Here is a 24,204-nt window from a genome sequence, read left to right as displayed (position 1 = left end):
TGACGCTGTTGCGTCGCCGTCGTCATGCTCGTCGTCTCGTTTTTAGTGCGTTGCATGGGTATACTGTAGTCTGTGGCGGTACTTCGACTTGTGCACTACGTGCTTTCTTGCGTAATCCGTGAACTACGTATCAGGAAGCGCGTTTGTTGATTTGACCCGACGTTTTTACGTCGCGTCGTCAAATCGTACACTTTACTTACTACATCGAAACGAATACATCTCATATTTACTTGATTCGTCCATAGAGCTTCGACCTAGAGCAATATCGTCGAAGCACACATATACACCGCCGGTAAGTAACAGCCATATTGTCAAAGATCGCGTAACAAGATCGTATTCTATTATTAGAGATTGTAGAGAAAGCATGGCTTACTTTTCGGAGGCGCGGTCGCACACCTTCATGTTCAACCAATCGCTTACGAGCCTTAGCCTCTTCTTTCACAGATGTTCGTCTTGTCCTTCGGAGAACACAGTATCATTTCTTTAATTCGCACTTAAAGCAAATAGCATATCTGCGGGATCGACCTTGTAAATGTTAATAATCCGTCTGTGTTCGAAGAGAAAGAGCCAAAGATAGCTATCTTTGCTGTGCGCTTTCTCGTCTAATATAATGGCGTTATATATGTAGCACGCGTTATATTTGGATACACATATACGCTTGTTTCTTTTGTAATTTGAATTGCGTTGTACTTTGCATTACTCATGACTTATGATAATTAATATAAACGACGTTCGCGTTATTGAGTACGAATGTAACATCGACAAAAAACAAAACGTTATGTAATAATCGCAGAAAGATTATCAGCTGCAAAAACTTCATAGCTTGGAGGTAATGAAGTCTCCACATAAATAGGTACGAATCACATGCTTCTATATACATATATATTTTTCTTTTCTTTTTCACACTTCTCATCTTTTCAAAATTTATATTATTTTGCTAATGATAAATATTAATTAATACCTCTCAATTTTATCTCAATTAATATAATTACCATTAAAATATATATATGTATGTATGTATGTATATATATTTCTGAAATGATACTTTACATTTTTTAATATATAAATAATATATATTAATAAATTGTTTAAATACATATGTAAATAAAAAGTTTCTCTTTTTCTCTTATTAAGTATTCATAAATAAAACTTTTTTAACAATAATTCTGCAAGAATATTAATTTCAAGTATTCAAAAATGTAGATCTATCACTCTGATTTCTATATATCACTCTTTTTATTATTTAATTAGAAAATTATAAAGATATTTAAAATGCAGGCACGCAACATTTCAACATTTAGAATTTATTGATATAACAGAATCCTGTCCATTCAGTTTAGCAGATATTTTAATAGCAAGACAATAAATGCTTCATAGTATCGCGCAACATATATTGTTAAATTTGTTCTTGCCAGTCGCATTTATATAGCATTATGAATGAGAGAAAGCATAGCAACACAGGATATTGATAGTTTAAAAAAAGAAAATTGAAAAGAAGAAAAAGTACAACTGAACAGAACAAATTGTTACATTTCCGAGTTATTTTATTAAGAATTATTAGATATTTTTATTCGAGTGTCAGATATTTATGTATTATATTTATTGGTTAAATAATTAAAAATTATTAATTTTATTCATTGATTTAATTTTAGTTGTGAACTTATATCTTTTAATCTTATGTTTAATATTTTATATGTATTAAAGAGACAAGTGCCAAATTGTCATATCAGTTTTGAATTCCAATGTACGATTATCAAGATACACTTGATTGAAAACACTTTAGTGTTTTCTTACGTCAATCTCAAAAGTGTAATGGCGTTAAAATATAATAGCTATTTTGATAATCAACATGGGTATCGCAGAATATGTATACAATCAGCCATTACATTGAAATAAGACAATACTAGACTTTAGACAGCGAATGAATTGACATGTTATCGAACATTGCATAAGGCACTTCTTTTACACGTTTATTAGCATGTTACACGTTTATATACATTTCTCAGTTTCGGATACATAATTTATAACATAATATCTTGTCGACTCATTATCGCTTTTCCTGTATGTCGTATACAGAATGAAATTATTTATATAAATTATATAAATTTTTTATTATTTTTTATTTTATATTTTAAGTAATTTATGAGAATGCTTATATGAATTAAAGAATCATTTTTTCGATTAATTGTTATACTAATCTAATTAATGATTTTTTCTATGAATTATGAGAACATTACTTATAAATAAAAATTATATTTATGTGATCTTATAAATTTAAACCCTATTTAGAGCTTTTTGTTGATATATTGTATTTCACATTTGTAATTTTAATCAGCTTGGGATTGTCATGACTCATATATATTTATTCTACACTATATAATATATGAATATAGTGGTACATTTATAGAATATAATAAACGTAAAACCTTTGACTTCGTCAAATACTAAATGAATAAATACTGAGTGCATAAATGTTTTTTATGTGATTATGCTTACATTTTTCTTTGAAACTTGTCAATGACATATAACAGAGATTTCAAACATCAAAGAGAAAAAAAAACAACAATTACACAAAAATACGTTATGCAAGCTATGCGTTTAAAATGTAAATGAGCAGCTGTGGACACATATTTCACCATATCCTCTCTAAAACATAATATGTAAATAAATTTTTTTACATATTATGTTTTAGAGAGCATATGGTAATAAATTAGAGTTATGTCAAAATGTCCATAATATAATAACATATTGAATGAAATATTTTGAGAGAGAAGGATTATGAAGTGCAGAGAAAAAAGAAGTCATATTATTGCATTATGTAAAAATTAACGTATTTGTATAAATTATTGTAAATTATAAATTATCATGAACGAAATTTATGTATTTAATTTATGTATTTAACGAAGAAGATGAATGGTTACAATAATATCTTTAGATACAAAATGAGAGAATTATTGATAATCCAATATGGTAAATTCTTGAAACAGAAAAGATCTACAATAATTTCGACGTTTACGAATTTTACGTTTTGGAACCATTTGTTGCCTTGCCATTAAAATATTTGCAAACCTGCTAGACGAAATTTTATTGTATCAATAAATTTTACACGTTAGACTACAAGTTAGACAGATCAATTGTAGAGAGAATGTATGGTGTGTATGTGTGTGTGTGTAATATATATATTTGGCTACAATTTGGCTCATCGCCCACGTGTTTGAAACCTGTATCTTAAAATATCTGACGTTGAACATGTTGTTTTTACGGGTCAAAGTTCACCTCTTGAAATCGTTCATTAATTAACGATTTAAGATCATTTGCAGTTGTTTATAGTGATTTTCTTTCGTTTATAATTACGCTATTTTTCATCAATTAAAACATACTCTAACTTTTAAATGGCGCAACTAGAAATGAAATGACGATCACTACAAACAATTCCAAATAATTCCTGAAGTTACATTAGTTATCTTTTTATCTTAAAATCAGATATAAAATTTAAAAATAATTATTTTTTCAACATATATATTTTTATGATCGACAAAATTATTGTTACAAACGACTAAAAGCAAACACTATAATTTCCTGTATTAAAAACTTAATTTATTAAAAGTTATATGTATTAAGTTCTCACTCAGTCTTAAATCGATTATTCTAGATTATTAGAAACATGGAAACTTGCATGTTACACTTATGTTACAATTTATTTTTAATATGAGTAATGAGCTTTTTTATTTTATTTTAATAATTCTTTATATTTTTCAATATACATGATTTTATTGCTGTTATTAATTGCTGAGTTATTAATCTATTAATTTCTATAGTTTATATATGCGCGCGAAATATAATGGACAATTCCCATGTGTAGGCTAAAAGCAACAATTTTAATTATTGTTCTAATATTATCGTTATTATTTATTTATTACGATTTAAGATATGTTTTTAAATAATGATCCTATATATGTATCATTTTAATACGTGTTATCCAAATGAACTTATTTTTAAAGAAGACTATTTTTGCACATTACATATTTGTCTTTTTACATAAATAATTATTTATAGATAGCTCTTTCAGTCAATTGAAATATATGTAAATAAAAAAGCAATAATAACATAAAAGTAATTAAATTCAAAATAATTTTTTATTATTTTAACTTAAAACGTGCTTCTGCGTTCATAGCTATATGCTTCCACTGGTCACAGCTTTCCGACGTATAACAGAGTCCGGACACATGATTAATACATACGCTGATCGTATCCATGTTACGGTCAAAGTCCAACATAGCAGCAAAAGTGCTTAGATACTAGTTATAAGATAGAATTCGGCCTTGGACAGGTGCCTTAACTGTCGAATTTCATTGAAAATATCACAAATTTTCTTTTTACGTTGATGCTTTTTTATTATACTTAGTAATATACAAAATTAATAATTTAATTTTTAGGTATATCATTTTTTTTCACATCTATATAATTTACTTGATAATTGATCTATATTTAAATACAAATTTACGTTTGCATCTTGATTATTAAAATATTGTCAGACAAATTTTCATATATAATTTCTTCATATAAGTCACATTATTTCATGTAAATATTGAAAATTTTTAATCCTTAAACTTTTTCATTCTCTAAACTTTTTAATTCAATCATATTGTACTTATAATAATAATAATAATACAAGAATTTTTTGTCAGTTTATTTATGATCCATCTATACGTGCATTTAAATATAACACGTCTCGAATATTTTTATTTGGAACTTGATATTTCAAGTTACGATTAGACAGCATATATTGCAATTGCATTGTGTGTCATTATATTTAGCGAAGTTTTTTATTGTAAAAAGTTATGTTTTGGTGCATAGTTCTGCGCTATCATGTAAATGTAAAAAGTAGCTCTGTCATACTTCTCTCGTGGAGATATCTCCGTTCGTCGCGCGTCTCCGTAATAAACTTGAAGGCCATACTATGCTACGCATTTCAGATTTATAATAAGATAAATCATTAACCAATATAAATAAATTTTGTGATATTGGTTATTATAGATAATAATTTAATTAATAACAAAATAAATAATACATTAGATTACTTGATAAAATATGTTGTACAAAGATAAATTTAAATATTATATTAACTAGCAAAAATAAATAATATTAAAAAATTATATAGAACACATAAAAATAAATACATTTTAATATCCAGTTTTTATTAAAAACTTAATAATACTATATACACGCATATATTTTATATATATATATATATATATATATATATATATATATAATATTTTATATAATATAATATATTATGTGAATTTTATTCAATTTCAAAAATGCTACGATTAATACATATATCGACGATATAACATGATTTAATATACATTTGAGAATAAACGTAAGATTAAATTGCGTACATTAAAAAAAGAGATTTGTTCTTGATTTTTCTCGATTTCAGTTCTTACTAGCAACGTTTTGTTCGCTAAGTCTCAACTTTCAATGTATAATTACAATTTTAATTGCCATTTAGTGTGAGATGGACTTTAAGTTCGTTGCACAATGAGATAATTTACTGTAGATAATTGCGAAGTCTAATTATTTCTTAGCTACGAGTATATATTTGTTTCTATAGACAAGTGACGTTGGATGCGCGATATTAATGTTGATTGTACAATATAATAAGCGCGATAAGCTGGCGATGTATAATACGTCTTTTATCGTTGCTCTGCATTCAGATAGAGAAACAGGAAGAAACACATTATCGCGATGATGTTAATAAGATTTTTTATTTCATCAAATATTTTCTACATCAATAATACTTCTGCATTAATTGCATAAGATGCACTTTGGATTTGTTTTTAAATGGTGGAATATCATAATCATTTCTGATGTAGAAATTCATATTTTTATTTTCTAAGATCAGTTGTTAAAGAATGATTTTGCAATGCATGTTGACTTGGCAGTTTTATCTGAAACTTTCGAGTAATATTACAATTGCGTAACTAAACAACAAAATATTTGAAGAGAAAACTTTAACAGTTTAAAACAAGAACAATTCGAAAGAAAAAAATACTTATATATACAATATAATATTTATTACAAAGAGAGAAAGGGAGAGAGGATAATCAATTTTTGTTCGTTTCTTACTTTTTGACATGCCTAAAAATTTAACTTTAATATTTTATCTATATAAATAAACTAATAATATCTATAAAATAAATAAAATATATAACTTAATTTGATTAAACATTATTATCAATAAAGGATTGAATAATGAAAGTTAATGTTAAATACATATATTAGATTTAAAAATTTAATTGCGACTACATATTTATATATTGAATAGGTTTTAAATCAGAGTTGGTTGTACCTAATTTTATTCTCATACCCTATGTTAATAGTTAATTTAATGTTTTGCTTCAAAATTACTCAATATTGCAGCACATCATTTCACGCGAAAATACTATTTGTGTATCGTGGATTTTTGCGAAAAAGTAGAAATTTGAAGAAGCTTTGCGAAAACAGAATTTCATTTCATTGTTTACCACACTCAAAAATTAGTAGCATATGTATGTTTTTTTTTTTTTTTTTTTTTTTTTTCTTTATGTTAAGTATTGGAGAATGATTGTTTAATAATCATTAATTATCATTATTCATGAATAATGATGAACTCATTAATAATAAACTAAGATACGTTAATAAATTATGTATGTTAATAAAGGCGAATGTATAGAGTTTGTACGATTCGTGCACTCTATCTTAAGATTATCACGAGAAAACAATTATCAAATTTGGAGTAAACACGTGAATAGAGATAATAATTGTACATTGTCGTTGTCTGATAAGAGAAAAATGATATTTTACGAACGAAACGATTTTATCATTTGTTGCAAGTGTTTTAATGCGCATCTTAAGTCTGTATCAGACTCCGTATTGAAGATCGAAGATTGAGAATTAAAGAGTGGAATTTAACTAATCTAAATAAAAAAGAGGAAATTTTTTTGTCTTAATTGATCAAATTTTCGTCGCCATTCTTAATCTTTAATACATAGTCTGAATACGGACTTTAATCATAGTTGATTTAGAGAAGATTTCTAATAATAACGCGACTAGAATTTTCATACTTAATAACAGGAAGTTAAATATATAAACATAAGCGTTTTTTATCTTTCAGATAATAAATGTAAAATTATATACACCACAACGATTAAGAGTTCAAGAAATGTAAATATATGTTATAATATATTTAAATAATTGCTCTTTTTCTCTTCCTATATACATATACATAATAGCATAGCATTATAAACTTTTTAATACATATATATATATATATATATATATATATATATATATATATATATTATACATAAATATATATGTATCTTTATATTGATTTTGTTTTTAATAAAGTCATTGTGTTATCTACTTATGGAATGTAGATGAAGAGAGGAAACAGAGAGAATATAAATATATTTAACCTTTGCAATCTTTAATGAATAAAAATTTAAATATGTAAATCGGAATTTGTTCTATATATTCTTCGAGAAGTTTCGAGAAGTTCAATAAACCTTGATAACTGCTACGCAATCAATAATTTCATTTGTGTCGCGAAGTATAGTAGTTGAATTATCATCAGCCGTAAATTTTTTTAACAGATTTTAACAGAAAACATAAATATTTTGTAGACATTTTATAGTTATTTACTTGTATAAATTAAATCTTACTCACTATGTAAATGCATACATCACATGTACATTTTTAATGTGTGAATAGATTAAGGAGAATGAGATTTGCAATTTTACGTGATATCAATTAAAGCGTGAACCTTATAAACATATATATTATTATATATTCTTTCTCTCTCTCTCTCTCTCTCTCTCTCTTTCTCTAATTAACTAATTCACATCAGAGAATTAATACTATTAATACTTAATATTATTGTTCGCATATATGGGATGGAATATGGATTTCTGATTAATACATCAAGAATATCCTTGATTGATAAATGTCAAATCTTTATATATAAATATAATAAAGAATAAACAATAATCAACGGCATTTTTAAATACAAATTTTTTCTTGGCTTTTTATTTGACATGAGCTGAAGAATGTTATATAATTGTAAATTATAATAAAATGTAAGATAAATAAAACAAGATATAAATTGTTTTCTTCGCTATAGTTTATTTCTCTCTTAGATATTCTGTATATTATTTCTCTTTTAACATTGTGTATATTATTATATACAGAATGATCATATTATTCAGTTTCTCCTTTGTCTAATTAATTATCTTTGAATTAGAGTAAAAATATTCAGGGAAAAATAAAAAGAAAATTGAAAAATTAAAATTACAATTTCAAAATATCTAAAATTTCGGATAGACTAAAGAAGAATGCCAGACATTATTATCTTATCGTAAATAATGAACTAGATTATAAATATCATCGAACAAATCTGTAGATTCATATCTAGATATAAAATTTGAATATTCGATTGTTTTCGATAATCTATTTTATTTATTGGAATAACGCACCGTAGGTGATTATTTACGTGAATCCAAAAAGAATGTAAGAGAAAGAAAGAGAGAAAATAGAAGACCATTGACTGCACGTGACTTACATTAAAAATAAATTGGATCCAAGCTAACTCGATTATTAATCGTATCATTGTTTCAATACTCTTTATATGTGTCATAAAACTTTGTACACGCTTTCATAATAATCTCTGGTGTACTCGGACCTATGTCTATATGAATATGTTTTTGTATATACTGATATATCTCACGTTTGTTGTTACGTCGTTTTTAGTTTTCTCTTATTTCCGTAACAAGAGATATGCAATCGCGTATCATTATAAGCTCTAATAATCGCAATATTCATTTTATTTATAAACCATATTTCAACAGTTTACGTATTTCCTCATAATGTATGCAATAAATTATTCTTCTTGCAACAGTTCGGTATAATTATAAATTCGTCATGTTTCAGACTCGTAATAATTCGCTTGTAAACATGAAATAAATTTTATATTGAAAATATAAAATATCCCAAATTGACAGAAATTAGTTATTAATAAAAAAAAAAATTAAAGCAAGTTATACGCATAGCTAAATTATTTATGTATAAAACTTGAATTTAAATTTGTTTTATTCGAATATACAGTTAATAAATGAAAGGCATAATACGACCTATTTACAGTAAGAAAGAAGAAGCTTAATGTAATTTATTTGCCGCGATATATGTGTGGTATTGATAATATGATGTTATGCTGCAGTATGTACAATATACGAATTTTTATTCACTTTGATTAACATATCATAAAGTAATGATAAGGAAATAAGAGAATAAAACAATATTTATTAAATTCTAGTTTGCGTGGAAAATACAGAAAATTTATGAGGAATGATAAATACTTCATGACGTTCTCTGATAAGAGAATATTGATCTTTTATTGGAAAACGATCAAAGAATGACTTAATGAATATATCTTGAAATATAGTGATAACGGGCGACCAATAGACTTGTTAAATTGATACACACCTACTAAATACACACGCAGATTATCACGTTTTAGTTAAAGTCATCGGTTTTATCAGTCGTCATAAACACACTTTATTATCATTGTAAAATTCAATTACGCATATAAAGAAAAAGAGAGAGAGAGAGATTTTTCTCTGAAATATTTTTATATAAAAAGAATTAGATACTATATGTCTGTATGAAATCGAATACAAATATTATTTATAGAAATACAGTTTTGTAGAGTTAAGATTATATAAATATTGCCTAAAAAGCGCGATATTCTGCTAGTCATTTTGTTTATATAATATAATGTCATTCTGAACTGCATCTTAGAAGACACATTTTTTTCAAGAAATGTATATATTTCTAAGTTTATTTCAAATATTCTTCCATAATTATATGCAAAGTTTGAAAGGGCAGCACTATGAAACTTTTACTAATCGACTTACACTGTTTAACATTTATTTATTTACTACATTACTAGTAAATCGGCTTTTCTAGTGAAATCAGCTGGAGAGAGATCCTTAAATGACGTACCGAGACATTACACATTACAGCATGTTTTTATACTCTCCGAAAAATTTTCGATCTGAAAACATGTGACGGTCTGTATATATTCGATCGCAAATCCTCCACAATCCTATCAGCGATTATTTTCCTCCCTCTTTAATAGAGTAATACTTTCAATATTTTTATAGGTCGCGCAACTTGTTGAATTAATTACGTATCGGTCCAGAAATTTACCGTCATCTTCCTTTCCCATTCTTCCGATACTCCTTCTCGATCATAATGAGTAAAAATCGAGTGAGTTGCCGAAAAACTTTCTATCTCGCACGCTCACGTAAACCCGTCCTTGAGCCAAATAAATCGCGCGCAATTAATGAGATTGTAACACAAGAGAGAATCATCATTTCATTTTCGATACTGTCGATTCACATAACAATTTATATTCTTATACTACAACACTAATTCGTTCTGTATTATACTTTGATCTAGCATATTTTTTGATTGGTTATTATATACGTTGGACTTTCATTTCACGGCGACCTCCAATTCATATAATGTTCTCTTATTGCTCAATGACAAAAGTGAGTAATATCAATTTAGGAAGCATGAGATATAAAAAAATGAGTTTTTTATATATCTCATATAAAGAAATATCTTTGTTAAATTTGTGACACAGTTTTTGATATTAACAGTATTTTATTAATTTCTTAGAAATTAAAATTTTTTTAAATTTATTGTAAAAATGTATTTATTATACATATATATTATATAATAATTAGTATTAAAAATTAGGAGGATTTACAGTTATATAAGATTAGAGTAAAAAATATTAAAGTAATTTTTAAATGTAGCATTTAAATATTAAAGGTTCGATATTGAAACGATTTAGATTCGATGAGAAGAAATAGAGAAGAGAAGAGAAAACAATAAAAGAGTTTTGCAATAACTAATGTTGACCAAGAACGCGATCTTTGCTAGACATTCTTTTGAAAACTGAATGTGTTTGACCGCTCTCATAAAGTAAGTCTAACGTAGTCTACCGTAAATAACAAGTACACCGAACTCACTTTATAATGCTCATATTTACCCGTTTGTCACGATCTATACTCTATACAATGCATTCACGCATGCATGCGTGCGCACCGCAATTGAAACTTTAAGTAAGGTCAACTGGTATATCTGTGTTCACTCTGCATCATTATCATCGTCACGATTATGCAGCTCATATTCGCGATCAAATTGCTCTTTTTCTCGTCGATTAACCGTTTCCGGACGGGAAACTTCTATAGAATATGTCAAATTTAAGAAATATTAATTTATCTATATTAAATTTACAATGAAAAAATTATTCACAATTAAAAAATCTTAATTATACGAAAATTAATTTTAATTTTCATGCGATTAGCATTTTAGACGTGTGTTTTAACATACTTATATTCTAATTTATATTATTTATTGTTTTAAAAAAATGGTTTCTTTTCTTAAGATTATATGAAACAACATATTTTGTGTTTTTTAATCATTTTAACGGCAAGCTGTGAGCGCAGATTACAACGTTAAAAACCGCAAGATATTAATTCTTAAATCAAATCTTAAACTTTAATGCATTTTACAGGAAGAGTAACATAGGATGGCGGAAGCCCATTCAGCCGTAGCATTCAGCTTCTCGATAACACACGAAGGATGGGATGTAAACTTCGATCGGGAGGTACTTCACCTGGTGTGGCTTTCCGGTGTGCGATCGTGGAAGAAGAGATTCTTTCGATTTCAGGTAATCATCTATCACATCGTTTTTAATTCCTGGACAACATCAATATCGAATATTCAAGCGTATCTTTTTACATGTATATACATTTCATTTCCAGAATAATCTGAAAAGCGGTGTTTATCCAGCTTCTTTGGAAAGCTTGTGGATTACTGTAATGTTAGTAATGGTGATACATTTTGCCGGTTACAAGGTTCCGTACGATCTCGTTGGAAAAGTTTCACCATATCTTTCTGGGTAGGTATATGTAATTTCATTTAATCACAAGATATTTGTAATTCATTGTATTCGCAGATTGACGGTAATGTTTCTGGAATTAATCACCGCTTTTTTGTGACAGATCCTTTATACTCGCGCACCTGGCAGGTTCTTTTGTAGTTGGACTGTTTTTATGGCTAGCGGTCATATACGCGATTCGGTACACGTTGAAATTATTACTTATATATAAAGGATGGATGTACGAAGCAAGAGATAAGGCTCGCAAGCTATCAAGGATGACAAAAATCTGGCTCTTGCTGGTAAAGTTGTTCTCAGGTTGGCATAAACCTATGCTGTACAGCTTCCAAGGATCACTGCCACGATTGCCGTTACCGGCAGTAGCCGAGACTATGAAACGGGTTAGATCAATAACATACATCATGATTTTATGTTAGATGCATTAACTTTCTGCATTTGCATACATTGAATCTATCGATGTGTGTATCCATACTTTATTATAAAATACTTTTTCTTAAATTTTTAAATTTTAAATTTTATTTATAAAGCTCGTTTTAATGACATGAATTCCAGAATGTGTATGTTTTATTTACTTCTCAAATGTCGGATATTAATACAATAAAATTAAATAAGATTGTTATTAATATATCAGAATGCTATCGGTAGTAGAAAAAATATTTGTGAATAAGTGTAGAATATCCATATCTGTTTAAATATTATAGATAAAAATTTAAAATATTGTTTACGAAATAGTATTTGCGGAGTGTACGACCATTGCTGGATGATGAGAATTATGCTCGCATGGAAAGATTGGCTATCGAGTTTCAAAATGGCATTGGCGTCAAGTTGCAGCGTTACTTAGTTCTCAAGTCTTGGTGGTCCACCAATTACGTGTCTGATTGGTGGGAAGAGTACGTTTATCTGCGTGGAAGATCATCTCTGATGGTTAACTCGAACTTTTATGGAATCGATGCCATTCTTTCGCATCCTACAAATTTGCAAGCCGCGCGAGCCGCAGCAGTTATACATTCTTGCTTGCAATATAGACGTCTTATCGAACGTCAAGAATTAGAACCGGTTAGTATTCTTTTTATGATTTATTTTTTTTTATTTTACTAAGAATGGAGAAATTTTTGTTTAAATATACAAACTTGCACTTGTAAAACGAAAAACTACTAAAAAAAAATCAGTATTAAATAATATTAAAAACCTGACTTTTCTATATCACATCAAAATAATATAATTATAATGATATATAAAAATTTTTCTTAATTATTTGATATTTTCGTTTGTATCATTTTTTTATTGAAAGAGTAAAATGTATAAAGTACAAGAATGAAAATTGTGATACTTTACATTTTATTTAATATAAATATAAAGTTTATCACATATATAAAAAAATGTGTCTTTTTAGATTCTGGTACAAGGATTAGTCCCATTATGTTCCTGGCAATATGAAAGAGTGTTTAACACTACACGAATTCCAGGAATAGAAGTTGACAAGATCGTGCATTACCAAGACGCCAAACATATTGTAGTTTATCATAAGGGCAAATATTTTAAGATGTTAATTTATTATCGAAATAGGATTCTTCAAGCCTGCGAAATAGAACTGTAAGTTATTTTATTTTTTTATCAGTATATATTCTTATCTATTGTGCATTATTTTTCTATTATGAGGAAAATATTATTTTACAGTCAGATCCAACAAATTTTAAATGACGATTCAACACCATCAGAAGGAGAAGAGAAACTAGCTGCGTTAACGGCTGGTGAAAGAACTGCATGGGCGCGGGCTAGAAAAGACTTCTTTGTGAAAGGTGTAAATAAAGCTTCTTTGGATATTATTGAGAAGGCTGCATTTGTAGTTGCATTGGACGATGTATCTTACGAATATGATCCAGTATGTTAGCTAATAAATTGAAGATATATTTTGAATAGAAAGAATACTAATTGTTAATAGAAAGAATACTAACTTGTTTGAACATTTCATATTTTTTAGAGTCACCCAGACAAATTAGATCATTATGGTAGGATTTTATTACATGGGAAAGGATATGATCGATGGTTTGATAAATCATTTACGCTATGCATTGGGATCAATGGCAGAGTGAGTAATTAATATATATTCACAATCATATATGAAACAACTGAGATTAACTTTATTTTATAAAAATGATTCCTGTTTACAGATCGGCTTCAACGCGGAACATTCTTGGTGAGTATATTTTAGGGAGTTGGGTTACATATTAATATTAATAATAAAAAATAACGATATTTTTTTATATAAATTTTTATTATATAGAAAAGGAATTATTTCGAAATATTATACAGCTCGTCTATCGGATTTTTTTACATGGAAATAAACTTAGAGCATGATTTCATAATTGTATATAATATAAATTTATATAATATGTTAAATATATTAATATTAATTTAATATTAATATCAATTATTATAATATATTGAATATATATAATATATTACGAACAATTATAGATTTACATTTTCAATAATATAAAATAAGCTATATTACACACATAAACATATGTATATATCGAAACACCACATATAATGATAAGTAATGAGTAGGGCAGATGCTGCAATCATGTCGCACTTGTGGGAGTACGTGATATGTTCGGAGTTCCTGCACACAGAGTAAGAATTACAATCCATAGGATTATATCATTTTGTATATTTCTTCTTCTGCTTCTAAAAAATATGTTATTCATTGCTATCTATTTCTTGTGTCTAAAAAAACTTCTACGAAATTGTTCAAACTGTAATATGTATATGTTTATTTTATTTAAAAGAAATCTTGGCAAATCTTTAGTGCTTCCAGTACTCTTTGCGGCAGACATCTTTAAAGGGGTTCTTATTATACCTATGTTTCAATTTCCTAAATATTATTTTCTGCAGGTTACCTTTCTTTATTGGATACTTTTATTGATGATAAATATCTTTTACATATCTTTTTTCACATTATGATTTTAATATTTTCTTCTGATATGCTTATTAGGGCTGATGCACCGGTGATGGGAACTCTATGGGAATTTATTATAGCTGCTGATAATGAAATTGGGTACTTTTATTTATGCCTTGTTTTCATATAGACTAATGGAATATAAATTACTAACCACTCATACTGCATCATTCCTAACAATCATATCCAATTTTTATTTTGCTATAATTATATAGCGATTATTTTGGCTTTTATGAATATATTTATGCATGAAAGTTTGCTAATGTTTTTTAATATATTAAGATGTAATTGTTAGCTGCTTGATCAGTGAGTTGTGAAACAAAAAAATAAATAAAAAATAACTGACTTACCAAAGCTTATAAAAGCTTATAATTGTCTAGCTTATTACAAAATAAATATATAAAACTCTCAGATATAAGGACGGGCATACTGTGGGTACTCCAGAATTTACACCTCCAGTTCCAATTCGATTGCAGTGGGATCTGAATGCTAAATGTATTGAAGTTATTGAGCAATCTTATCAGGTATATAATAATAATATAACAAAAAAGTTTTATTTTTAAACACTATATTTAGTGGATATATTGCGATTACATATAATAAATCGATTTTATATTTAATATATAGGTAGCACGCAATATATTGAATGATGTTGAGTTGCGTATTTACGTGCATGATGCTTATGGCAAAGGCTTAATGAAGGCCAATTCCATATCACCAGATGCCTATATACAAATGGCACTTCAACTGGCATATTATCGCGATGCTGGAAAGTTCAGTTTAACTTACGAAGCTTCCATGACGAGATTATTCCGAGAAGGTAGGACAGAAACAGTTAGACCATGCACTATTGAATCTTCTAAATGGGTGAAAGCAATGGAAAACAAAGCAACAACGGTAAAGACGAAATAAGCAAAAATATAAATGTTTGATTATTCGTATATTTCTAGCAGAGTTTCTTGTTTTTTGATATATAGGTGGATGAAAAAATTAGATTACTCTCGGATGCAATAACACAACATCAGAAAGGTTATCAGGATGCCATGTGCGGTAAAGGGATAGATAGACACCTATTCTGTTTGTATGTAGTATCAAAGTACTTAGAAGTAGACTCTCCATTTCTGCAGGTAAGTTTTTTGATTATATAATGTAACAATAAATTATAAAATGTAATAATTAATTAATAATTTTATAAAATATAATAAAACATTTTATTACATTTTATAGGAGGTTCTAAGTGAACCGTGGAGATTATCAACATCACAAACTCCACATGGTCAAACTTCAAAATTGGATTTGAAAAAATATCCTGATTGCATTTCAGCAGGTGGTGGATTTGGACCTGTGGCTGATGATGGTTACGGTGTTTCTTATATAATTGCAGGAGAAAATCTTCTATTTTTCCATGTCTCTAGTAAACGATCTTCCTCAAAAACGGTAAAAAATTAATTTTTTTATCCTTATTAATATAATCAACAATCATTTATATTTATTTCTTGAAATTTTGTTATTCATCATACATCATTGTATATTTTACATTTCTAATCCAAAGTTATACATGTAATATATAGTTGTTTATTTATTAAACTATACGCTCGTGATTATTAAGCAATTTCAATATTTATAGGATGCTGCAAGATTTGCAAAGCAAATAGGGAAGGCACTTGACGATATGAAAAACTTATTAGACCAGAAAAAGAAAATACATCAGAACGGATCTACATAATTTATTTATTATTTGTAACAAACTTCTGTCAACACTTTTGTCTTGCAAAAGTGATTATAGGTGAAAAGGATTCTGGACACATGTAAAGATTTAATATAATGTAGACATAATTTAATACGATAGGCTTTTGAAGAAATTTCTCATAGGCAATTATCTCGATACAGGGTGTTTTACTTTTCTCTAGAAAAACATGAAAAACTTGGAATTCTCAGGCAATTTTTTTTGTATCTGAGAATAGAGAATTCTCATGGAGTTTTATTGCGACCCAGGAAATTTTTTAAAAATTCTCCTAATAATTTTGCTCTTATACTAAATAAACAATAGACAATTCACTAATAAACCAAGTTGTGAATTATATGTTTGAAATGTTATAAATCTTAACAAAATATTGAATATGCAATATATATTCTTTATTTTAATCTTTAATAATAAAAAATGAAAATATGCAAGTTAAGAATTTTTATCTTAACGAAAGCTATTCAGTTTTTTTTTTTTTTCAGTACATTTATAAATCCAATACTTAAAACTCAAGTGGCTTTGTGTTTTTCCTTCGTATGAATGAAAAGCATTAGAAAATGCGTACAATAAAAAAATTTATTTTAGGAAATTGCACCAAAAAATTTTTAAAATATTCTCTTTATCTATAATTTTAAACGAAAATAACTGAAAGATCAAAGAATCTTTTTACAAGATTTGAGTAGACACCCTGTTGATAGGTGAAAACTTATAAAAAAATGATGGGCCCAAAATTCAAGATGCAGTATATACAGTTGCAGAGGTAGATTTTTATGGAATTATTTTTATGTTTGTCATATATCACAAAATAGCATTTCTATTAATAATTCTATTGATAATTTACTCATGATTTGTTAATAATGTTGTATAGAAATATACAAAGCATAAGTATGAAATCTTCATTTTTTGTTGTACGATATTGCAAACTTAAGAAGCATTTTGATATTAAATAACTACAGAAATATAAGAACCAATATTTGGAAATCGTATATATATTGGAACTTGAAAATGTTCACACATGTTATGTAAATTAGTATATTATCAAACTTATTATTTATAAATATTAATAAATAATAATTAATAATTGAATTGGGAACATTTATAACATGCATATCGATTGTGAGAATGTAGATACAATTTAAAAATGTTATGTGTGTATGTGGATATATATAGTATGTATACACATACACACACAATATCCCATCATAATTTAGTATAAATTAAGGGCGTAAACGCAATGCAATTTACATATAAGAGAAGGAAATATTTTTCTCATCATAAATATATGCAAATAGTAGAAAAATATTAGCTGCATATTAATATGGAAAGACATCTCGATTTATCAATCCTGTCAGTTTAACACCTGATGTGAAATACAGATGTATAAATAACATGTGATTACTTTGATTTTGTAAATGTTTAAACGATGCCATATATCAATATGTGCAACTTATCAATGCAAAATGTTTTACTTGTAAGTAATTACTAATTAGTAAGTAATTTTATACCTAGAAAAAAAGTGTACGATTATATTTTCTACACTCTATATATATTTGTTAAAGCTATATAAGTTTAAAGATATTGGTGCTTCTATAAAACTTGTTATTACTTGGTGGTGTTACACAATTAATTTTTATTGATCTTTAAGCTAAATATGCAAGGAGGTAGTAGGAAATATGCAATATGAAAAGATATACATATTTGTACACTTTATTTCATATTTATATATTTAATGAAAGTTTTGATGATGTCTCTCTAAAAATTAGAGAGATATGAAACACTGTATAATAGAATTTTATATGTTACATTTATCAGAATGATTTTAATACTGATATTGTAAATAAAATTTCTATGAAAATTACAATCAACAATTTATAAAAAGTAACTAAACGATATAAAATATGTTTATCAAAGAACAAATTATTAAATATTGGCACACAAAAACAAATGTAGATATTTGCGAAACATTCAAAATATTTTTGTACAATATTGATAATTGTGATCTGTAATTCTTTTTATACCCTTATTGGTATGTTTATAAAGAAACTTTTTTTTATTTTATAGGAAAATATGTAACACGAGTGTACTCTATAATAAAAGAAATAAACACAAAACAATTATTTAGCAGCAGTATTTAAATATATGTTTATATACCTATAAAATATGGTGAATATATGCTTTGAAAATCGTATAACGAGAATATATATATATATATTAACACAAGTGTACAAGAATAATACTATACATAGCAGTTTATGATTTTTTAATGGTATCTGCTTTATGTGATTGAACTTTTACTTTTTCTTGTTTCAGTGAACGATGCTTGTTTGATATTACTGCATTTCGTAATGTTGAATGGAGAAATCTTTTGTTAACAGTTTCTTTAGGTTTTACCCATCCACTAGGTCCCATTATTTCAGCCCTTTGTGCACCAAGCTTAGCTTCTTCCAGCAAAGCTTCAACTGCAAGTCTATAATATATATTTATATTTCATAGTAACAACAATATAAACTGCAATTATAAAGATTAAATTATTATAAATCTTAAAATATAAAAATTATAAATTTGATAAATCTTTATTTTTATAGATATTTATATATTAAAATGTATCAATAGGAAAAACTCGGATGCATGCTCAATTATTATTCAAGTATAAACTCATATTATGGTTATGATTCAATATATTCAGAAATGTAACTTTAATATCTAATTTTCTCAATTTAAAGCAAAAATAAAACTCAGTCATTATTAAATTATATACACTCCTAACACAAAAACTTTATATATTTGGGATACTATTGAGATTGTATATGTTAGAAATTATTATTACAGACGTAATAACACATGTAAAATCGTACAACTACCTGTTCAATGTTTCATCATCCATATTCACTTATTTTAGATTGTTATTATCCTATAAATCCTAAAACAAGCAAAAATATGATGATCTACGATGAAATATAATATTATATGTAGCCATCATGTGTCACATATGTGAATTATGTGCTTAATTTATAATTCTTTTTTATGTTCAAATATCACGTTAACTAAATTATTATTTTGAAAACTTTAAGATTGTCACGAATGGTCACGAATTGTCGTACCGAATCGCACGTAATAAATACTTCCGCAGTATGATAACGTATTAACGTATATACGTATATGACAGTTGATGACTGCAAAATGGCTGTTTTCACAGCTGATTCAAGCATGGAGAACACTCGAGACTATATATATGACACATTCTATTATAGCTAGAAATGGTTTATTGTAAATAACATACAATTCCGCTCTAATTACCTATTTGTGATAAATAATGCTTTGCATAACGTAATATAGGGAACATTGCAAGGAAGATAAGATAAAAAATCGCGTTAAATTGATAATGTTTAAGAATACGCGATGAGTCGCGTGAGTTTGACAGTATTATCTACGAACACTACAAAGTATTTCTTTGACATGTCCCGCGATTAATTCGCGATAAGCGCAAAATCTCTTCTTCTTAATTGTCTTATTTTTATACTTTGTTGCTCTCCTTTTCTCTCCCATTGAAGTCCAAATAGATTCTACTTTAAAAATATAGAAAAAGTATGTAACTGACGGAAGCACCGTTAGAAAGAGAGTTCGAATAGCATGCGCGGCGTGGCGCGCATAGATGAGGCGTGCGAATAAATTGGTTCTTGGTGCCGGTCAAAGTGTCATTCTCCCGGCCAGTAGCCAGACAGAAGGAAGATGGAAACGAATACGAAGACGATCACGGAGCTTCGCGACAAGTTTTTCAAAAAATTGGACGACGAGGGACCACCCGATCCTAGTGTGTACATTCCTCCTCTTTCAACATCGAAAGCGAATTCTGCCGTTGTAACGCGAATTTGCCGTACATTGTGCTGTAACTGTGCTCATGTAATATGTGCAAAGGTCGTGCCAGTCAATCGCATATTCAAATGAAAACAATTGACACCGTAATTAATGTGTAGCAAAAGGAACGCGGTGTTAATAATTGATCAGATGCTCACACATATCTTATCATTATCTATCTAAAGTTAAAAAAATATATATATGATAATGATTTATTTTCTCATGAATCCTACATGCTTAATCTGACAGATGAATATTATTTGCAGAAGGTTTTCACCCTGCTGATATAGCCAGAATAAAGAATAACGATGATTGGTTAAAACGATTTTTAGAAGCTACTGATTTCAATGAACAGGAAGCTTTCAACATGCTTTGGGATACTTGTACTTGGAGAAGAAAATTTGGAGCAAATGGTAAAACTGTTATTTTGTATTTGTTTCTTAGTTTTTGCTATCTTTTATAGATATTTTAATAACAAAAAATGACAAAGATTGTTCTAGTAAATCTATATTAATTTAGATAACCAGTATATTAACATTTAATATTAATAATATAGTATAAAACATCTTTCTTTTTTGCCTTTCATTATAACATTATTGAATTACAGATATTACCGAAGATAATGTGAAAAGAGAGTATTTAGAAGAAGGATCATGCTTCGGCTATGGTAAAGATAAAGATGGCAAGAAACTTCTTGTGATTAAGTTAAAATTGCACGTTAAAGGAGTAAAAGACTTTGCAGAACTTCAAAGATGTATAGTTTACTGGTTTGAAAGATTAGAAAGGTATTGTACATATATCTTAATTTTATGAAAAACAGCAAATTATTCTGCCTGAAGAAAAGAAGTTTACGAGTAAAATGTTCTTGATAATATAAATTTTTTTTTTCTATTTTGAAGAAACAAATTTTTAAATACATAATCAACTGAAATCTTAAAATCAAATCTTTTTTATCCATAAGCTTTCTTTTTTTCAGATAGAATCACAAATATGTACATGTCATTAATATATCTGTAACATGTTCATAGTCTGTTGGTAATGGATTTTTAATTTATTGCATTTTTAGAGAAGTAAGTCAGGTATCGCTTTTCTTTGATATGGCAGAAGCTGGACTTTCCAATATGGATATGGAGCTTATTAAATACCTCATTAATTTATTCAAATCTTATTATCCGAATTTTCTGAATTACATCATAATTTTCGAGATGCCCTGGATTTTAAATACAGCTTTTAAATTAATAAAATCATGGTTACCTGCTAAAGCTATTCCAAAAATCAAACTTGTTAATAAAGCAACATTGAAAGAGTTTGTCGATCCAAATGATGCATTAAAATCTTGGGGAGGTAACAGTGATTATGTATTCAAATTTGTGTCAGAGGTACGAACAAATGAAGATGGTGTATTGAATGGCAAATTGGATAATAAAAAGGTACATATATATCTTTTATATATATTCTTTAATTAAAATTTTTTATTCGTGGAACTGCAATTGCTATGATGAAGCAGATAATGTCAAGATATTGTTCTTTTGCTTTTATTTTCATGATAGCTCAACTTCACTACGCTTTTTCATTCCCTCTCTGTTAACATTAAGGAAATAAAATAAACATAGATATAGGCAAATTACTATTATCAAATCTATAATATAAAATATATCAAAACTAATTTCATTCATATGAGTGAAAAAATAGAGTTACTAAACTGAAATTATTTAATGAAGCTCACCATCTTTTTCTGTTGTACATTTTCTCTCGATTCTTTTGTTGCGTTGCTATGTTTGATTCGTTTACAAGCAGTCTATGCTTCCTACATCTATAGAAACAAAATAAGAAAGCCTAACCTAACGATACATTATAGTATTCATATAAAATATAGTACATATAAAAAAACTAAATATGGAATGTATACAAGATGTATATATCAAGTTATTAATAATTTTCAGAAATTTTATTTGATTTCTTCTTTAAACATATACTATGTATTCTCTAGGTGCATTTTGCGGAAAGTTCGCCAATTACAGAACAAAGCCCATCTCCAAATATTGGAGAACAGACTAATGAAGAACAATGTATGTATAAAATTTATTATGCTATCAGGAATTTATTATATAAGATCTAACAACATTAATCAGTATATAAAAAAAAAAAAAAAAAAAAAAACCTTTAAATTATGTTTGTTTCAGTATTATCCATAGAACCTGTAGAAGCAATTACATTTAATAAAGATGGAAATGACATTACAGGAAAAATTATTCTTAAAAATGTTACAACTGATAAGTCTTTATCTTATAAGGTATGTATATTTTATTAATATAATAGAATATAATATAGAATAAATTTATGAAAGTATATTGAGACAAAAACACAGACATAATGGCATATAACATATAGGTACTATAATTTGTAGATAAAGACAACATCCCCTGAAAAATTTAGAGTAAGGCCAAGTTCTGGAATCTTGCAACCATCCGAACAAAGAAATGTTGTGGTTGTATTACAACCTGGCTATAATATACGTGGTTTATTACATAATGATCGATTTTTAGTCATGTGCCTTTCATTAAAAAATGCAGATGCAACACCACAAGAACTAACTGCGCTTTGGAAGGTAAACTTTTTTTTTTACATCCTCTAATTCAATATTTATCATGTTATTGTATAAAATATCAATAACTATAAATTTTAATTATATTTATAAATGAGATCATTAAGATGCTAACGTGTTGCATGTTCTCTTTCTTTATAGTCTGAAAAGGCATCAGAAATGCATAGACTACGATGTTGCGACGGTAACAGTGAAAACAATGAGGTCCAAAAATCTCATTCTATATTAACCTCTACAGGAAATGATCGTAATATCGATGCATTTTTCTCTAAGGTATGTAAATTAAAATACATGTTTTCATATACATATACATATACATATATATTTCATAAAAATATTTATTAAACTATAAATTTTTTATGCCGATGTATCATGTTCAAAATTCCAGATAAATCTTCTAGAAGAAAATTGTGGCAAATTACGCAGTGAGATTGTTACTGTAAGATACATGCTTTTAATTTATATGATATTGACAATCTTAGTTGCAATATTGTTGGTTCATGTTCTGAGAACGGATATTAAAAATTCGATGGATCAACAAAACTGCCATATTCATCATGGTAACTAAAAAAAAAAGTATAAAATATATATTTATAACTTTGATATATATGAGGAAAAAAATGTTAACAAATGTTTCTATTCTAATTCTAATATATGAATACATAAAAATTAATCTCTATATTAACATAGTTAATATATTTAAGTTTTTATTTTCCTCTCTTCTATAAAAATCTATAAAAATACTTATATGTTTTTATAAACATTAATTTCATAATTTCTTATGTAACATCCGATATATATGTATGTTATTTACATTTAATAAGTTACCACCATTGTGATAACTTTTTGCGGTTACCATTGTGTTCTGTAACACAATGCATAAAAAGTATGCATAACTACTATTCCTATTAACTTTATAATATTGTAAAGCTATATTATGAAACTACACTATTTTTATAAGCTTTTATACACACTCTATAAACTATCCTCCGATGATTATGTATTAAACTTAAATGCGG

General features: G+C 27.2%; 3 protein-coding genes across 6 annotated transcripts; 2 read left to right on the top strand and 1 right to left on the bottom strand.

Annotated features, from left to right (window-relative positions):
• The first annotated feature begins 25 nt into the window (after window positions 1-25).
• Window positions 26-18,855, top strand: Whd (carnitine O-palmitoyltransferase whd). Of its 2 annotated transcripts, none has more exons than XM_070314204.1 (15): window positions 26-292; window positions 11,633-11,788; window positions 11,883-12,019; window positions 12,123-12,399; window positions 12,752-13,075; window positions 13,413-13,612; window positions 13,697-13,901; window positions 14,001-14,108; window positions 14,191-14,216; window positions 15,018-15,080; window positions 15,394-15,505; window positions 15,609-15,878; window positions 15,959-16,108; window positions 16,209-16,418; window positions 16,609-18,855. In XM_070314204.1, the coding sequence occupies exons 2-15, from the start codon at window positions 11,648-11,650 to the stop codon at window positions 16,705-16,707; spliced, it is 2,322 nt and encodes a 773-aa protein (XP_070170305.1). In that variant the 5' UTR covers window positions 26-292; window positions 11,633-11,647; the 3' UTR covers window positions 16,708-18,855. The 2 variants fall into 2 exon arrangements, with proteins under 2 accessions (XP_070170305.1, XP_070170304.1); XM_070314203.1 differs by lacking the exon at window positions 15,018-15,080 and adding an exon at window positions 14,591-14,656.
• On the bottom strand, window positions 18,673-20,529 carry LOC138943396 (protein POLR1D). Of its 3 annotated transcripts, none has more exons than XM_070314211.1 (3): window positions 20,023-20,529; window positions 19,587-19,645; window positions 18,673-19,192 (listed from the first exon to the last, which is right to left on the bottom strand). In XM_070314211.1, exons 2-3 carry the CDS (start codon window positions 19,607-19,609, stop codon window positions 18,976-18,978), a joined length of 240 nt encoding a protein of 79 aa, XP_070170312.1. In that variant the 5' UTR covers window positions 19,610-19,645; window positions 20,023-20,529; the 3' UTR covers window positions 18,673-18,975. The 3 variants fall into 3 exon arrangements, with proteins under 3 accessions (XP_070170312.1, XP_070170311.1, XP_070170309.1); XM_070314210.1 differs by lacking the exon at window positions 20,023-20,529 and adding an exon at window positions 19,827-19,934 and having other exon boundaries at window positions 18,674-19,192; XM_070314208.1 differs by lacking the exon at window positions 20,023-20,529 and having other exon boundaries at window positions 18,675-19,192; window positions 19,587-19,926.
• On the top strand, window positions 20,184-23,831 carry LOC138943395 (motile sperm domain-containing protein 2). The gene is made up of 9 exons (XM_070314207.1): window positions 20,184-20,536; window positions 20,847-20,993; window positions 21,188-21,365; window positions 21,647-22,010; window positions 22,571-22,649; window positions 22,764-22,873; window positions 22,988-23,188; window positions 23,327-23,458; window positions 23,574-23,831. Exons 1-9 carry the CDS (start codon window positions 20,455-20,457, stop codon window positions 23,751-23,753), a joined length of 1,473 nt encoding a protein of 490 aa, XP_070170308.1. The 5' UTR covers window positions 20,184-20,454; the 3' UTR covers window positions 23,754-23,831.
• Window positions 23,832-24,204: the final 373 nt, after the last annotated feature.

The sequence above is a fragment of the Polyergus mexicanus genome, unplaced genomic scaffold (genome assembly GCF_030449975.1).
Source record: "Polyergus mexicanus isolate NDT 795.1 unplaced genomic scaffold, iyPolMexi1.0 SCAF_26, whole genome shotgun sequence".
NCBI lineage: Eukaryota > Metazoa > Arthropoda > Insecta > Hymenoptera > Formicidae > Polyergus > Polyergus mexicanus.
Note: the sequence above shows the minus strand (reverse complement) of the source record. Positions and strands in the feature narration are given on the sequence as shown.

What these genes read in the sequence shown, in the direction of transcription:
- LOC138943395 (XM_070314207.1), top strand. Translation starts at nt 20,455, where the DNA reads ATGGAAACGAATACGAAGACGATCACGGAGCTTCGCGACAAGTTTTTC. An exon ending in GCAAATTGGATAATAAAAAG is followed by an intron (nt 22,011 to 22,570) that starts GTACATATATAT and finishes TGTATTCTCTAG; the next exon opens with GTGCATTTTGCGGAAAGTTC. An exon ending in AACTAACTGCGCTTTGGAAG is followed by an intron (nt 23,189 to 23,326) that starts GTAAACTTTTTT and finishes CTTTCTTTATAG; the next exon opens with TCTGAAAAGGCATCAGAAAT.
- LOC138943396 (XM_070314211.1), bottom strand. Translation starts at nt 19,609, where the DNA reads ATGGATGATGAAACATTGAACAG. An exon ending in GATGATGAAACATTGAACAG is followed by an intron (nt 19,193 to 19,586) that starts GTAGTTGTACGA and finishes TATATATTATAG; the next exon opens with ACTTGCAGTTGAAGCTTTGC.
- Whd (XM_070314203.1), top strand. Translation starts at nt 11,648, where the DNA reads ATGGCGGAAGCCCATTCAGCCGTAGCATTCAGCTTCTCGATAACACAC. An exon ending in TGGAAAACAAAGCAACAACG is followed by an intron (nt 15,879 to 15,958) that starts GTAAAGACGAAA and finishes TTTGATATATAG; the next exon opens with GTGGATGAAAAAATTAGATT. An exon ending in AACGATCTTCCTCAAAAACG is followed by an intron (nt 16,419 to 16,608) that starts GTAAAAAATTAA and finishes CAATATTTATAG; the next exon opens with GATGCTGCAAGATTTGCAAA.